Below are 18578 nucleotides of genomic sequence, written 5' to 3'. Positions count from 1 at the left end.
GATTTTGCCAAATGAAGTAGTAATACTGAAATTGTACAAAACAATTGTCTGAAGAAAAAATCTTGCGAAGGAACATGGCGGCTTGTGCGAGAGCTCTGATTCCTCGCCTAACAGAGGTCAAACCGGGTAAAACTGCTCAAATCCCTCTCCCTTACCCAGATTTCAGCCGCATAAATGACGTATATGATGCGGTTTCATTGTACCGTGAAATGATGAGCGTTACACCGCACCCCTCCGATACTGTATTCAACAAATTGTTGTCTGTTACCGTCAAGATGAAACACTACTTGATTGCCCTCTCCATGTTTGACGAAATGCGTCAATCGAGCGTGGTGATAAACAACTACACGTTCAACATCGCAATCAATTGCTATTGCCATCTCAAACGGGTTGATCTAGGTTTTGCTATGTTGGGCAGCTTATTCAAGCTAGGGCATGAGCCAAATGTGGCGACTTTTACCACTCTCTTGAAAGGGCTTTTTGAGATGGTAATTCAGTTGAAGCAGAGATTTTGTTTGGAAAGGTGTTACCTTGTGAACTTTGTGAGGTTAATGATGTTATGGTTGCTACTCTGATTAAAGGGCTTAGCGAAGGGGGGAACGCTGGTGCAGCGTGTTATTATCTTGAGGTGTTGGCGAAAACGGGCTACAAGGCTAGTGTTCATGCTTATAAAACTGTGCTTGATGATTTGTGCAAGGGTGGGATGGTTGATGATGCGATGCAGCTATGGCCTAAAATGGTCGAGAGGGGCGTTTTGCCCGATGCTGTCACGTATACTTCGATGATCTATAACTTGTGCGTTGCTGGGAGGTGGGAAGACATGAGGAAATTGATTTGCGATATACGCGATGCTAAAATGTGTTTGAATGCGGCCGCTTTTAATATATTCATCAACATGCTTTGCAAGAAGGGGATGGTGAAGGAGGCGGAGGATCTGGTGGGAATTATGTTGGAGCAGAGGGTTTGTCCGGATGCTTACACTTACACTACGTTGATAGATGGCTATTGTTCGCAAGGGGAAATGGAACAAGCGAAAGACTTGCTTGATTACCTAGCGGATAGAGGTATTGAGCCCAATATGGTCGCGTATAGCTGCTTGATTGATGGATATTGCAAGAAACGAAGAGTAAATGAAGCTTGGGGCGTCTTTCTTGAAGTTTCCCGTAGAGGCTTACGCCACACAGCGAGTATCTATAACGCCATGATACATGGATTGTTGAGTGTAGGCAAATGCGCCGATGCCTGGAGACTTTTCAACGATATGCAAGCTCAAAATGTGCATCCTGATGTGATTACGTGTAATATCTTGTTGGATGGCATGCGCAAGGCTCATCAAATGGATTATGCGTTGTCACTAGTGCACTCAATGGAAGAGCGAGGAGTTAATCCGGATATGATCACGTATAATATCCTCATCAGTGGATTGTGTAGAGAAGGAAAACTGGACCTCGCTAGAGATGTTTTATACCTACTTCCTTCTAAAGGTTTAAGACCTGATGTTATGACGTATACCGCTGTTATTGGCTCGCTTTGTGGAAGAGGTCTAACGACGGAGGCAATATGGTTGCTTAAAGAAATGGAGAGATGTGGCTGCCCGCCTGATGGCGTGACATACTATGTTGTGATCGAAGAGTTGCTAAAAAGAAATGATCTTCAGAAGGCAATTCCAGTCTTCGAGGAAATGAGCCGAAGGGGTTTCTCAGTCAATTCATCTATGGCTTCAAAGCTTCTTTGTGAAGTGCAAAAACAACGTAAATTCAGTGTACTTGGGGAAATGATTAAGAGAGTTGTGCCGGAAAAAATGCGAACTTCATTTTATATTGGCAGATAGGTATGGTTTTCGCCTCTGTTAAAGTGAATGTGCATTTCTCAAATACTATATTGCTACAATTAATTTTTAGATCAATATGTTTCAGGTAAAGGTTTACTGTGATTTTCAGGATTGTATTTATCTTCTCTGTATCCTGATGTTAAAGAAAACTGAATCAATTTGAATACAGAAAAGCTCTTCGATAACTGATCAGATTCTCACAGGAACTGGGGATGAATCGAGTTCTCGTGTAACATCCTCATTGATGAATTGTGTAGAGAAGGGAGACATGCCCTTGCAAGAGAGAGATTCTCAGTCAACTTCTTTCCGAAGGTTTGCATCCTTGTGCTCGAACATATACGTTCTTCGTTGCTTGCTCCATGAGAATGGATTAACGAAGGAGGCAATGCATTTGCTTTGAGAAATGGAGAAATGTGGCTGTGAACTTGATAGGGTGATGAATAAAGGTTTGCTGCAAGGCAATTCCAATCTTCTGAGAAAATGAGCCGAAGGGGTTTCTCAGTCGATCCATCGACGGTTTGTATGATACTACTTGATCAAGTGCAAGAACAAGAGAAAGATGATGTTGTGAAGGTGGTTGAGAATGTCTCAAGTCTTAACAGATGAAATATGAGCTTCATTTTTAGATCATGTTTCTTTAGCCATTATTGAAGTGGAAATATGTTCTTGAATATAATGCTCCAATTCTTTTATTAGATCAATTTGTTGTCAATTGAAGTTTTATAAATCTTATTCTTGTATTTGGTAGTGATATGTCCTAGGGTGAACATTGCTATTAGTTTCATTAATGATTTATGAATCTGATTAATGATTTCATCAATTGTGTGAAGCAGATAACTCCTAGTGGCTAGTGTAATGATGTGTGTGCTTTTTTGAGGAATCGCTTTTAGTGTAGTGGATTTGAGGAAACAATGTTTTTTATAATTATTTTGATGTAAACAAAATTAGTTATACGATAGAGAAAGATTGCATACCGAAAACTATAATCCTAAAATTAGTTAACAACTAAAATCATTATAAATATGAAATACTATCACAAATTGAAAATTAGAAAAGGAAGATACTATTTCAGCCGAAGCAAAGAAACAAAAAACAAGGGAAAATGAAGAAATTGCTTCTTACCCATTACTCCTTATATTAAAGCTTGTTTCGTAATCTTTTTATTTAAGATGCAGATTGTGTAGATTATAATGTACTAAATCCAACAATTCTTAGAAAAACTAAATATAAGGAAATAGAGTATATATCAAATTAAAACTTGTCTCTTGGTCTTTTATTTAAGATGGCAGATTGTGCATTTTATAATATACCAAATCCAATCATTCTTAGAACGAATTAAAATAACAATTGAAGTGAATTAGATTTAAAAAAACACAATAAATATGGATCTTTTAACATATAGACTCACTGTCACGTAGACCATATGTTAGCCAACCACCCATTTTCAATGGACATATCTTTTTGATGTAACCAACTCATAACTAGAGTTACGTACATCAAAAGTCGTATTCAAGAGTTAGGTATATCAAAAGTTACGTAATAGTTAGATAAATCAAATATAGTGACTTTCATTTTATCGATTTTAACTCAATAAATTTATATACAATATTTGCAAAGAAAATCTTACTTTTTTATAAAGCTAATTATAAGTTTTTAATTAATGGTAACTTTCATTTAATCCAACATAACTCAATAATTATTTTTCCTATATTAATATAATCCTCCCATTCGTAGATCAACCAAACATAACTTTTATTTTCTTTTCAGTACAAGTATATTTTTATTAATGTACCATCCATAATCAATTTTTTATTGTATTTAACCAATATATAAATATTATTAACTAATAAAGTTATAGATAAAGAAAAATATATATAATTTAAAACAATAATGATCATAAGATCGTTAAAATTTTCTTTTTTATTACATCTAATTCTAGCTAATACTTAATTTATTTAAGATGCATATTGTGTCTGTTAGCAAAGTGATTCAAATACAATAATTTTGATAAAGAAAAAAAGTTTGAAACTCAAAATAGAAAGATTCATACGAAAAAGTCATATTCAAAAATCAGATATATCAAAAGTTATATAATAATAATTAAATATATTGTTGACTTTTGGTAATCCAACCAAAACTTTCTGTCATTGATTAGGAGTGGCCATTTTTGCCATGAACTTTAAGAAAATACGAGTTCAAAAAATTAGTGGAATTTGAATCTGATATTTATATGTACTATATAATGAATGAAATACAACTGAAATAAGTTAGATAATCAAACTGCAAACAAAATGTTTGTGAAAACTAAAATTGCTAACCAACAATGGATGAATCATCATCTACCACTTTCCGCAGAAAGCAACTAGTGTAAAAATAAGTAACACACACACACCAATCATCGTCGTCGTCGTCGTAAGTGTACCACTGACTTAAGTATGCAAACAAATGACAATTACATATCAGAAATATCAAATATGGTTCTATAAAATTTTGGAATGCAAAAAATGGGGAGATTGTTAAAAAGACAAAAAGCAAATGGCTCCCACAGCTAAGCTAAGAGATTTTATGTTAAGAGGATGAAATTATCCAAGAACTTACCCCTATATGATGCACGTCGGAATTTCATATATACTGGCTGATGACAAAAGGATACTCTCACCGAAGATTTTCTAATATCTAGAGAAGAGCGTGCAGCATTTACTTCTCGGATATTTAGACGAATCCATCAAGCAGAGAGCAGCTGCATACTCGTATTTCTTTTTACCATTTGTGCGCTGCAGGGATGTCAAAACGCAGCAAGGCACAAAACCAGCAGTAATCTCCAGGGCCCAGAATCAGCAGCTACCTCCACAACCATCAGAAACTAGCGCAAAAAGTATGTGAAGGAATCTTTTAGCCAGCGTATATGTTTAATGCCTTGCCTGTATCGTCATGTGTACCTACACAAGGAAATTAGACTAAGCAACATAAAATTACGAGAGATATTTCCTAATAATAACTATTGCGTTAGATTATAAAAAAGTTATGAACATGTAGAATTTTTGCTATACAAGAAAGGCTAAAGAATAAATCGAATGGCAGATAAGGCAAAAGAATAATTCTTTGTGGAAGATAAGATTGTTTTCTAAATCATCTTTTTTACTCGGACTAAACACAGCATGGCCTCTCCACAGTCTAAAATAAATGTGTGATAAAAAATTTCTAACAACGGAAATTTTGATATCTTCGGTTATATGTCCTACGAGAATTAAAAGGAAATTATTTCACATTCTTGGCGGCTATGAAAGTCTATTACCCAAACTTGGATTCACAAAGTATCCACCTTATATATTTTTTAGCAAAATTAAACCACTCAATTCTTAAGTTAACTTGCCAGTATTCATTAAGAAATACATTAACCAAGTATCAGCATCATCCAAACCCTTTAGGATGTAATCAAGTAAAAGTTTATCAAGCTTATGTTGGAAAAATGAAACAAAACAATTGACATACATTTGTGTAAAGAGAGAACTTGAACCACTATATAAATTTCATGGGCTACTCTACTTATCACCAATTTTAAGATAAAATGTCATGAGCTACGATCATGATAGATGGAATGTCATGAGCTACGATCATGATAGATGGAATGTCATGAGCTACTGTCATGATATTAGAGCAGATATCAAAGCAAGTCGCCGATTATGGGTTGAAACTTTATACTCCCTCCATCTCACCATAAGTGATCAACTTTCCATTTTAGGTTGTCCTACTAAAAGTGATTGATTTCCTTTTTTGGCAAAAGTAACACCCTTTCCATCTCTCACTTTATTTTCCCCTTCTTACTTTTTCTTCTTAAATACTTTATTCTATCTACATCTCTCCTACTTTTTCTTCTCTCATACTTTATTCTCTCCACTTAATTCAATAAATATAATTTTCTTGAGAACCGTGCCCAAAAGAAACTCCTCATTTATAGTGGGACATAGGGAGTATGACCCAACAAAAAATGATTGACACGACAATATATCTAGGCTTCGAATTTGTTCCAATTTGATGGAGGTAAGGTCCCACGCGATTAGAAAAAAACCCAAACCATACAAGATTCACCACATTGGTCTGAAGAAAGAACTAGAACAGCTATATAAGTACTATCACCGTATTTTAAAAATAGAAACTATTTCCATTTTGGGCCGTCTTTTAAAAATAGAAACTTTAGAATCTTTCTATTTTTGGACGTGGACCCCACAATTCCCTAACACTACTTTCACTACTTTTTCTCTTCCTCTCTCTCACTTTATTCATTTTTTTTCCCTTCTCTTTCTTACTTTACCAATTCTTCTCTCTTACTTTACCAATTGTGCATTAAAACACATGTCGTTTCAAATGTTTCTATTTTTCAAATACGGAGGTAGTATATATAAGTCTAATGGACTATTCCACTTATCACTAATAGATTTCAAGATGGAACCCATGAACTTCTATCGGCTTAAACTAACTATTAATGAGAATCTATATATTTGAATGAACAAAGCTTTTCACAAAATTTGTTGTTTTTTTATCGATATGCCTTAAATTCTTAAAGATGTCAACGACTTGACACAAGCAAATCAAAAGAAAATATTTTCCCCCTCAAAAATGAGGCGTGGAAGGAAACCAATACGAAGAAGTTTTGGAAACTACAAAATAGGGTATTAGCATATTCCTAACAGCACTCTAGCACATTCTGAACCTTAAAGATCCTCCATTTGATTAAATATGTAGAAGAGCATCATGTCTAGATGGACTAACTCCATCTTATTAGCAGATTCTTCAATGGGGCTCCAGTCCCATTATTGCCTCCAATTAATAGAAGTTGTTTGCTTAGTTCTCCAAGGTCAAATTCAATACAGAAAATGGAAGGAATATTCATTGATTTGTTTTCTTGAAAGATATTAAGTCAGCTTCTATGGAATGGTTTTGTGGGAATCAAATAGATGTACGCTTGAAAGATATAAGCCCAACCCAGGTTGACCACCATCCCATTTAGATTTTTGTGGAGCTTCTAGTAACACGGGAGTCGGAAGTAAGTCTTGTTGTGCTCGACTTATGTATTAAGCTCGAAAAGTTCTTATGTTTCATCTTTCTTTTCATTTTAGCTCATCACAAAATTATTTATTTACTATTTAATTAGCCCTTCATAAATTCAGATACAATTACTAGACTTAATCAAGTACTATGATAATCAGACATTCAAACCTAGCCTTTATGATCATTGAACATATCATCCAAAGAAAGTCAAATGATTGTGGCAGCATCACGACTAGGCGACTACAAACAATCAAGTGTGCATGTCTAATAACAATTCTAGCACAAGCATGTTGTTGTCAAGCAAAGAAGAGTAGAATAGTCTAAAGCTACACAAGGTCCAAAGAAGTGATGGGTATGTCCCGGTCACATATGGCAGCAAAAGCAAACAAGAAAATAAACAATGTGTGTTTAAAATATGAAAAAGGCACACTGATCTTTTGTCCACATACAGAGATTTTTAACAACTTGAATTAACAAGTCAAAGTCCGATAAATCAGAAGAATCTAATCGTTTAAAATGATAGAAAGTAAAAGTTACCTTAGCAAAAGCTCCCTCCGGCATGTTTACCATCAATCCAACTTAACAAGACAGGGATTAGTTGCAGATTGCAAGTTTTCCCATATTTGATTCATCAGCTACACCATAATCAAGAGACAGCTCTCTAAGGGGAGGTATATTCTCCATAGCAAATAGCATGACACGAGGGAAAGATAAGTTATTATGATCATACAATACAAACTGCACCATGACGTTCGAACTTGTACTATGGCTCAAATAGCATGCAATATTCCTCATTCTAGAAACATCCATGGCAAAATCCAGAGGAGGGACTGATGGAGATTCTGGGCAAACATAATCAGAGAATACTTCTGACAAATTGCCCCATTGTTTCCAGTTTCCGGTAAAGCGGCTAGGGTAAACCAACCTATCACCATTCATTGTGAATATCTGTGCTTGCTCTCGAGTGAGAACAACTCCCGCAAACTCACAAATAAAAGAACCAGCCTGGATCAAGTCCAGTGACCTCACTCCCCAACCAGTCTCCTTCGACCTAAACACTTCAAATCTATTCCTAACCCCCTTCTGCGTCACACGATTACGACAAGTGGGAGGGCAACTACAATGTGGCCCACACTCGAATATCAAAGGCTTCCCCCTTACCAAAATCCCCTGCAAATCATATGCAAATTCACCCCCGTTTTTCATAGCACATAAGCAATCATCCAGACACCCCCCCGCACAATTACAACCATTACCCCTTCCAACATTATACACATACGGTGGAAAAACAGTAGTAACAAGATAGTCGCAATACATCGGACTATGATCCATATCAACATCATTGAAGAAAAAAACCGGAAAATTCTCCTTCTTGCTCGACAAATCAAGCGAGTTATAACCTCTAGGCCGGGCTTCCAACGGCTGCGTCCTCAAACTCACAGCAAACTTAAAGATACCACTCCCCATCTCCACCTGATTCTCTATCCTAATAAGCTTGAACTTGAAAACCCCAAACCCCGACTTCCCAACATCGAACCAAGTATCAACAATCTTATACAGTCCATCATAAACATAAACCTTACCATTAGCACTACCTTCATATTTAAAGCCCCGAATCACCCTCACCTCAACTCCATAATGCATGCTCCTCTCCAAAGCCAAATTCCCACATTCAAGCTTCTGGTGCATCACCTGCCTTCCATGGTTGTCCTGCCCTCCATGCCCAGTGTACACTATCACATCCCCTGAATCCTCGTCATCTTCATATCCACCTGAAACAATAATGCTCGTCGCAATCGGCTCCCCATTCGAGCTCTGGCTGGATGGAACATAATCAATCCCGGCCTGCGCCTGCCCGTGCAATCCAATCACACACAATTCCATCCTGAAAAAGAACGCATCGCCCACCAAAACCCCCGGCATACTCCCCACGATCCTCTTGTCGCGGTTGATCCACAGCCCCCGCTCCCTCATTATCGCCGCCGCCTTCAAATCCCCCCTGGTGCGGCGGTTCGCGCCCAGGGTGTCCCGCCGCTTCTCGTCCTCCACGATTGCGAAGATGCGCAGCGACTCGAAGAGCATCCGCGTCTTCCTCACCGTGTCGCGGAAGTAGAGCTCGTCCTCCGCCTTGAGATCCGTGATCCGCACCAGCTCAGCGGAGCGGTTCGGCAGCTTCCGCCCGCTGCCAGGCGGCGACAGAACGACGACGTCGGAGAGGCTCGGGTTCGGGTCGGGTACGGGTACAAGCGCCAGCGAATCGGGGTGCGAATTCGGAAGAGCTGAAACGGCTCCGTTTGGCTGAATTCCCCCGGGAATTGTGGACTGGAATAGGCCGCAGAGACGATTGTATTCGGAGAAGAGGTCGAGACCGGGTGGCGGCGGCAGCGGAGACGGTAGGGTTTCGTCTAGAGGCTCGAGCTTAGGTTCGATTTTGGGGACGATGAGAGGGGTGGGGAAGGTGGAGGAGGTGGAGGGGAGGTGGTTCAAATCCGGGAACGGGAGCAGCGAATTATAATCCATTACTGGAGGAATTTGGTGCTCCGGCGGAGGGAGGGAGTGGGGGAGGGTTTAGTGTGTGTTGTGTGTGTGAATTTGGGGGAGAAGTTGTTGAAGGAGATGAGAAATGGAGGAAACAAAGAAGAAGAAAAAGGAGGTGAAAAGGTGACTGTTAGTGCGTGCGTGTGTGTGTTTTTTGAGGAATCGGATTTAGTGTGATGGTTTATTTCGAGGTGAGAATGGTTGGAATTTTAATTAATAAACTTGATTTTGTAAATATCTAAATATTATATAAATATTTAAATATTATATAAATATTTAAATATTATAGAATGATTTAGAATTAAGATGAAAAATATCTAGATATTTTGGAAGAATTAATTGGAATTTTAATTAATAAACTTGATTTTGTAAATATCTAAATATTATACAAATATTTAAATATTATAGAATGATTTAGAATTAAGAATGAAAAATATCTAGATATTTTGGAAGAATTAACTAGAGATAGAATTCTCTAGAATATAGTAGATGGTATTTAAAAATGAATTAACTAGAGATAGAATTCTCTAGAATATAGTAGATGTTATTTAAAAATATCTACATTTTTATGGAGAAAAATCTAGAATGTGTTAGGATGCCAATAAATAGGGGTGAGTTGTAACAAGTTGAAAAAAAGTTGAGAAGTTGAGAGAATTTGAGAAATAAAGAGTGTCTTAGTTTTCCCCACACCAACATCTCCTAAATCACTTCCCAAATATTTCACTCATTGTCCCCTCAAATATTTCCTCCAAACCAAATTAATCCTCCAATATATTTCCTATATTCCAACAAGAATGTCAAGTTTAATTACGAGAATTATTACTACATGTTTTACTTAATAAATAAGACGATTGTATTTATTTGATAATTAAGTACTTTGATCGAAAATAGTTTTATCGATTACATACCAAAATATCATTTAACATAAACTTTTCCTTTTATTTAATAAATTTTTAACTAGATTTGGAAAAAAATAATTTAACAAAATTTGAAAGCTATCATAACATCTAAAATTGCAATAATGCTTGAATTTGAAATTATCTTGGAATCTCACAATTGAAAAATAGAAATATAAAATACTATTTCCGCCGAAGCAAAGAAACAACAAAACCTAAGAAATTGAAACATAAAATAAGAAAGATTTAATACAGTATAATTTTAAATGATCCTAGCTTAGCTCATTAAAATTTCCTTTTTACCCATGCTATATCAAATTAAATCTTGTAAACATTTAGTCAAGAGGCATATAATGCAGATATTGAATATTGAGGTAGTATTAAGAGCATCTTTAACTATTTATTAAATTTAAAACTTAATTTAAATAAGAGTAAAGGCCATTTTTGGTCCTAAATATATGACGATTTTACGATTTTGGTCCAAAACATTATCTTTTAAATTATTTCGTCCCGAACATATGAAAACGGTCCAGATTTGGTCCATTTTGGACGGTTTCGTCAAAAATTTGACGGTCAACGTCAATTAACTTAATTTTCACTGGATTAACAATTTTAACACAATAATGTATTTTACCTATTTGGTCCTAAACATATTGTCTTTGTTCATCCATCATCTCATCCCCTCCATCCCCAAAAAAGGCCTCAATCCACAGTGACATCCTGTAGCAAGACTGGGGAAGTGGGTAGCGGAGATCCGCGAGCCGCAAAAGCAAACGCGGCGCTGGCTCAAATACCTTTTCCACTGCCGAGTATGCAGCCCGCCCCTACAACCTCGCCGCCTACATTCTCGTCGTCACAGAGCAGACGAATCTGACGTGGTGGCGACATTTGTGGAACGAATTGATGGAATTCGGTGACGGCTTGGGTTTGTTGGAGACTAGGGAAGAAGTCGGCGTCAGAGGTGGCGGCTGTGAGGGCGAGGTCAGCGGCTGCAGGTATGGCGGAGGGGGTAAAGGGGAAAGATGATGTTGGATGCTAGAGTGTAAAAGTATTGAAGAGAGGTTCTTGATCTAGACGACAATGGTGTTGAGGAAATGAAATTGAGAGCATTTGAGGGGTAGAAGTGCAGAGCCACGATGAGGATAAAGTCGAGACATATCATGATTAAATTAGAGCATTTGTTCATGACATTGGCAGCCTTCACTACATCTCTAGTGACGAATATATGTTGATTGGAGGGCCGTTTTCTGTGGATGGTGATGGTAGATAAATAATGGTAATATATTTAGGACCAAAAAGGTAGAGCACATTATTGAGTTAAAATTGTTAATTCAGTAAAAAATGAATTAATTGGCGTTGACTGTCAAATTTTTAACAGACCGTCCAAAATGGACCAAATTCGGACCGTTTTCATTTGTTTGGGATATAATAATTCAAAAGATAATGTTTTAGACCAAAATCGTAAAATCGTTATATGTTTAGGACCACAAATGACATGTACTCTTTGAATAAATGTCACGTCAAAAGTGATAGCAACTTATCATGTACACTAAATTCAAATTTAAAGAAATATTTTCTATATTATGCTTTTTTTATTAATAAAATTTTTTTTAAAAAATTGCTTTAGTGTAAACTTGAAAATAGATATTTTTATTCAAAAAGCAAAAATGGAACTGATTTTGGAGTAGCATTGAAGCTAATTGTCTACTTTATTTTAGATTTTAGTTTATTATTGTCTACTTTATTATTCAATAATTTTAGATAAAATAAATTAATAATAAAAGTGAAAGTAAAAGTGGAAAAAGTAAAAAAAAAAGCATAAATTTTGAATTTTTTAAAACGGTCAGCTGTCATGGAGCCCACATGCAAGCTAGCATCCACTTTTTATTGGCACGTCTTTTGATGCACCTAACTCGAAATTAGAGTTGAGTGCATTTAAAGACAGTTTTCAAATGTCAAACATATCAAAAATTATAAATAGTAATTATATAAATAAAAAAGTCATTAATTTGCATTTAATGCAATTTAACTCAATAAAAAATTAAATACAAAATTCTTAAAACTTAAAGCATGTTCTAATAAATTAAATACAGATTTAAATTAATAATAACTATCATTATAAAGCATAAAGCAGACAAAGAAATCCAGAAAAGTGTGGGGCCTTTAATAGGTGGGTCCATAATCAGACACCCACTTCTCAATAAGCACATCTTTTGATAGGTTTGTGATCAAATACTAACTTTTTATAGTAATAACTAATAACTAAATATCAATATTGTATGTTAAAAATATCAACACAAAGATATAAATTTGTCAATCTTTCTTGTGTTGATAAATTATGTCTTTGTATTGATATTTAAATTTACATGTTGTATTGATATAATTATGTCTTTGTGTTGATAATTTTAATACATAACATTGATAGTTATTAGTTATTCTGTAAATAGTTAGCACTCTAGTCCAACCCTCTTTTGATATACCCAACTAAAAATTAAAGTTAGAAACATCAAAGGACATACTCAAGAGTTGAAAAGTTACAAATACTACTTCCGTCCCACAATAGGAGTCCACATTGACTCGACACAAATTTTAAGTGTAAATATAAGTGAGTTGAAAAAGTTAGTAGAGTAAGAGTCCGACTTTTATTTATTAGTTTATAATTAATGTGAATGGAATGAGTTAGTGGAATATAAAACCTACTTACCATTTATAGTAAAATTAAAAGTGAACTCTTATTGTGGAACGGACTAAAATGACAAAAATGAAACCTTATTGTGGGACAGAGGTAGTAATAATTAAATAGTTCAAAAGACATTACTTTTCATTTAATACAATATAACTCAATAAACATTTAAAAACAAAATTAAAAAAAACTCATGTTTTTCTAGTATCTCCGTCCATGAAAAATAAACTAGTTTTACCATTTTGGATAGTCCATCAAAACTAGACCAATTCTAAATCTGAAAAGTTTTAAACAACATACTACATCCGTCTCTGAAAACTTTAAACATTTGGTTGGGCATGAGTTTTAATGAGTAGTTGGTAAAATAAGAAAGATGTCAAGAAAGGATAGTGGAAATAGTATTAGTGGAAATTGAGGTCTACATTATTAGTAGTGTAGTTGGATTTCTAAAATTAGAAAGTCCATATTTTTTAGGGACAGACTAAAAGAAAAATAATTCATACTTTTCAGGAATGGAAGGAGTATTAACCACACATCATTTTATAATGTGGACCTCACGATACAGTAACAATATCTCCACCTCATTTTCCCTCTTTTTCTCATACTTAACCAATTGTCCATTAAAACTTTTGTCATTTACAAATTTATCTATATTTTGTGGACGGAAGTAGTATTAAGTTAAGTACTCCCTCTGTCCCATTAAAAATGAAACGTTTTCCTTTTTTGGTTGTCCCATTAAAAATGAAACGTTTCCTAAAATGGAAACAACTTTATCTCTACTTTTTTCATCTCTCTTCATTAACTCACAAAACAAATCTACAAAAAATCTCGTGCCGATTCTCAAATGTTTCATTTTAAGTGGGACTGAGGGAGTATATATTTGAACTGGTATTAACTCTCATTTATTTCAACATAACTCAATAAACCATGATTCAAACAAAAGAAAAAGCAAAAAGTATGGATCTTTTAACAATAGGACCACTATAATGAGCACATCTTTTGATATACCTAACTCTTACTCAGACATCAAAAGTCTATTCAAGGGTTAGATAGATTGAAAAATTGTGAATTCGTTTGATTTAATTAACTCAATAAACATTTATGTACTCCCTCTGTCCCTAAACTTTGTCACTTATTTTCATTTTCATGTGTCCCTAAAATTTTTTTCACAATTCACTTTTATCATTTGTTGCAGTGGACCTTACATTCCACCAATGCATTCTCACTCACATTTTATTATAAAACTAATCTATAAAAGTAGGACCCACGTGCCACTAACTTTTTCAACTCATTTCTATTATATTTTAAACCTCTTACCGAATCAAATGATGACAAATTATTAGGAACAGGGGAGTACCAGTGTAACACTTGTGCTATGCATAGATTATTAATTTATTTTATATTAATCCAAAACTTTGAGTCTCTTTAGTTCTAGCAGATAGATTTGATAACTATATGCAATAAAAATAACAAATTCCAAAAATTCAAGGACATGTGAATTTAATCAAAACTTTTAAAATCTCTCCCTTTTTACATGGTGAATGCAAAAACTTTTTAATTCTAGGTGTCATATACTTAAATAATTTATAAATTATGCATTAAAGATTAATAGTAACGGGTTTGACGGCAATTACGTTAATTTTTCAAAACTCACCGTTTATATATACTTAAATAATTTATAAATTATGCATTAAAAATTAAAATGTAACTGTTAGAATGAGAATTATGTTAATCTATACATATATAAAAGACACGTTTTTGTCTTATTTGAAATATTTATAAATTTTGTCCTTATTTTATAATATGTGTAAGTTATGGAATGAATTTGTGATACAATTATACAATTCATAATGATGTAACCGATTTTTCTAAATAATTATTGAAACCATTATCCATTAATTAGAATAAGTGAAATTAATCTAATATGAATGATTAACCGTTATAAATTTATGATGAGATCAATTGCTTACATTAACTACAAAAATTAACTTTTGGAACCGAAATGTTTAGATGTATATTCATGTTTATAATAAAAAACAAATTTTTTTCTCCATCAAGTGATCAAATATACATAGAGACTTGATGAAAAGGACGTTACAACACATTTTTAATAATATTTATCAATATATAAAAGATGAGTTTTAGCCTTATTTTGAATATTTAAGACTTTTGGAAATAAATTTAAATATTTATAAATAACTATCATGAATATTTATTTAGATTACAATCAATAATTAGCAATTACAAATTTAAATAGGATAATGAGCATTAAACAAATTTTGTAACCTCTATTATTTTAATTTTATAATTTATGATTTTTAATTCCATGATCTCTCATGTACCAATTTTGTGTCTATAAAAGCAAAGGCATAGAGTTGTGGATGAATTACACACCAATAAAAACACTATTCGTTCACTCTCAAGCTCTATTGTACATTTTAGTAACATTGTACTATTGCATGATTTTTAGAGTCCCATCAAGTACATCGGTGTCTATTGGATTTGAGATGTATATACGTTAGGAGGAGTTGTTTCATCTCTAGGGATAATACGTCAATCCATGAGCATTAACCATGATGTAATTTGTCTTGCTGAAAGAGGATTTTTTTCTCTACAAGACTTATAGTTCAGTTTATTTTATAATTTTCATTGTAATCTCCATTTCATTTATCGTTGTTTTTTTCCTTTGATTACAATAGTTAGAGTACCGCGTGTTATGATTCGAGAATTTTATTCCAATATTTCTAACAATTCTTAGAGAGGGAAAATTGTAGTAACATCCTTAACTCGAAACATGCATTTCCTGATTCTCGAATATAATTATTTTGTTAAGAGTGTTATTTATTATATTTAGTAGAGAGATATGAAGGATTGTTTTAAACATATATTTCAAAAGTGTGATATACTTAGGGCTGGGAAAATATACCGAAATATCGAAATACCGCACTTACCATACCGAAAAATACCAAAAATACCGAATTTTTGGTATACCGTACTTTTCGGTACGGTATCATACCGTACCGACAGTTTTAGGTACGGTAAAGGTATGCATTTTGTATATACCGCGGTATACCGCGTTATACCTCATCATACCGCAATTGCGATATATACCGTAAATTTGCGGTATATACCGCAAATAACACGGTATACCGCAAATACGGTATATACCGCATATTGCGGTATACCGCGGTATACCGCATATTGCGGTATACCGAAATCACGGTACTGTATACCGACAAAAGCGGTACGGTAACGATATCTAAATTTTAGTATATCGACAAAAGCGGTACGGTAAAGGTATGGTTTCTGGTCATACCGCACGGTACGGTATGCGGTATGGCCATTTCGGCGCGGTATACCGTACCGTTCCAACCATAGATATACTCTCTTCGCTCTCCGAATAATTGTATTTTGTCTTGATTCCGTTTTAAATATGTTTAATTTTATGTCTTTAGGTGCGAAATGAATTGAGGAGTATAGGTTTATTGAATTGTTAATACTATAGTAGTACATTTTACTATTTTTAAATCTTATATAGTTATATTGTTTCTAATTTTAATTAATTAATTAACAATTCAAAACTATATAGCGGAAAACTATATATATATATATATATATATATATATATATATATATATAGGGTTGGACTAGGGTGCTAACTATTTACAGTAATAACTAATACCTATCAATGTTATGTATTAAAATTATCAACACAAAGACATAGTTATATCAATACAACATGTAAATTTAAATATCAATACAAAGACATAATTTATCTACACAAGAAAGATTGATAAATTTATATCTTTGTGTTGCTATTTTTAACATACAATATTGATATTTAGTTATTACAATAAAACGTTAGTATTTGATCACAAACCTCTCTCTATATATATAGAGTAGTAATCTAGGGCACGTGCTCATTAACTACATAACTAGAGAACAAATCATAACCACAAGATCAAAAAAATAAAGGGCTAGTATTAATTTTCAAATTTAAGGAGAAATTAGTTCCCTCAATCACAAATTTACTCCATAATAACAAGGTAGGGGTATTATGGTCATTGCATGGCCATAATTCATGCTAAGAAGAAAATGTGGGCGGATTCAAATCCTGAATGGCACAGAGAAGCGCTGAAGCTGCAATCATCGATGGTTTGTACTCTAAAAGCTTCAATTCTGCGTAATAATCAAATTAGAACAAATTTATGGGTTAAAAATAAAAAATATATGATTAATTAGCTACCATGTTGGACGTTGTAAATAATATCCGAAGCTCGGGAAATGAGAGATTGAGTGAGGGAAGAGTCTTGTTCTCGTGTGTTGAGAAGAGAGATGAAATATTGGAGAAACGAGAAAGGAGTGACGGATCGCATTCGCCGTTGCAGCGCCGCCAGTATAATCTTCTCCATTCGATGAACTGACTGTGCCTCAAACTCATAACCGCCTTCTCTCTGTTCAAACATTCAATTCAACTGTTGGTTTCCGTACATTCCCCAATTTCATTATTTAAACATGATTTATGTGTGGAATTTAAACCAGTAAAACAGCTAGCAGAATCGACGAATCAGAGTTTCGTTGATTATGGCCATGAATTATTGTTAAAAGTGATGTGTTTTGTAAATAAAAGTGAAGTAAAATCATGCTAAGAGTGATGTGTTTTGTAAATAAGAGTGAAGTAAAATCATGCTAAGAGTGATGTGTTTTGTAAACAAGAGTGAAGTACAATCATGCTAAGAGTGATGTGTTTTGTAACAAGAGTGAAGTAAAATCATAATAAGAGTGATGTGTTTTGTAAACAAGAGTGAAGTAAAATCATAATAAGAGTGATGTGTTTTGTAAACAAGAGTGAAGTAAAATCATGCTAAGAGTGATGTGTTTTGTAAACAAGAGTGAAGTAAAATCACGCTAAGAGTGATGTGTTTTGTAAACAAAAGTGAAGTAAAATCATGATAAGAGTGATGTGTTTTGTAAACAATAGTGAAGTAAAATCATGCTAAGAGTGATGTGTTTTGTGAACAAGAGTGAAGTAAAATCATGCTAAGAGTGATGTGTTTTGTGAACAAGAGTGAAGTAAAATCATGATAAGAGTGATGTGTTTTGTAAATAAGAGTGAAGTAAAATCATGCTAAGAGTGATGTGTTTTGTAAACAAGAGTGAAGTAAAATCATGCTAAGAGTGATGTGTTTTGTAAACAAGAGTGAAGTAAAATCATTCTAAGAGTGATGTGTTTTGTAAACAAGAGTGAAGTAAAATCATGCTAAGAAAGATGTGTTTTGTAAACAAGAGTGAAGTAAAATCATAATAAGAGTGAAGTAAAATCACGCTAAGAGTGATGTGTTTTGTAAACAAGAGTGAAGTAAAATCATGATAAGAGTGATGTGTTTTGTAAACAATAGTGAAGTAAAATCATGCTAAGAGTGATGTGTTTTGTGAACAAAAGTGAAGTAAAATCATGATAAGAGTGAAGTAAAATCATGCTAAGAGTGATGTGTTTTGTAAACAAGAGTGAAGTAAAATCATGTTAAGAGTGATGTGTTTTGTAAACAAGAGTGAAGTAAAATCATAATAAGAGTGATGT

General features: G+C 34.1%; 1 protein-coding gene and 1 pseudogene across 2 annotated transcripts; one reads left to right on the top strand and one right to left on the bottom strand.

The window, feature by feature from the left end:
• LOC121775313 lies at positions 1 to 2645 on the top strand (annotated as a pseudogene).
• A 1514-nt stretch (positions 2646 to 4159) lies between these two features.
• On the bottom strand, positions 4160 to 9601 carry LOC121774997 (histone-lysine N-methyltransferase family member SUVH9-like). Of its 2 annotated transcripts, none has more exons than XM_042171928.1 (2): positions 7418 to 9601; positions 4160 to 4788 (listed from the first exon to the last, which is right to left on the bottom strand). In XM_042171928.1, exon 1 carries the CDS (start codon positions 9398 to 9400, stop codon positions 7475 to 7477), a length of 1926 nt encoding a protein of 641 aa, XP_042027862.1. In that variant the 5' UTR covers positions 9401 to 9601; the 3' UTR covers positions 4160 to 4788; positions 7418 to 7474. The 2 variants fall into 2 exon arrangements, with proteins under 2 accessions (XP_042027862.1, XP_042027861.1); XM_042171927.1 differs by having other exon boundaries at positions 4160 to 4770.
• Positions 9602 to 18578: the final 8977 nt, after the last annotated feature.

This window comes from Salvia splendens, chromosome 17 (genome assembly GCF_004379255.2).
Source record: "Salvia splendens isolate huo1 chromosome 17, SspV2, whole genome shotgun sequence".
Taxonomy (NCBI): domain Eukaryota; kingdom Viridiplantae; phylum Streptophyta; class Magnoliopsida; order Lamiales; family Lamiaceae; genus Salvia; species Salvia splendens.
The sequence above is the reverse complement of the archived record's forward strand: the minus strand, read 5'-3'. Positions and strand labels throughout refer to the sequence as shown.

What these genes read in the sequence shown, in the direction of transcription:
- LOC121774997 (XM_042171928.1), bottom strand. Translation starts at nt 9,400, where the DNA reads ATGGATTATAATTCGCTGCTCCCGTTCCCGGATTTGAACCACCTCCCC.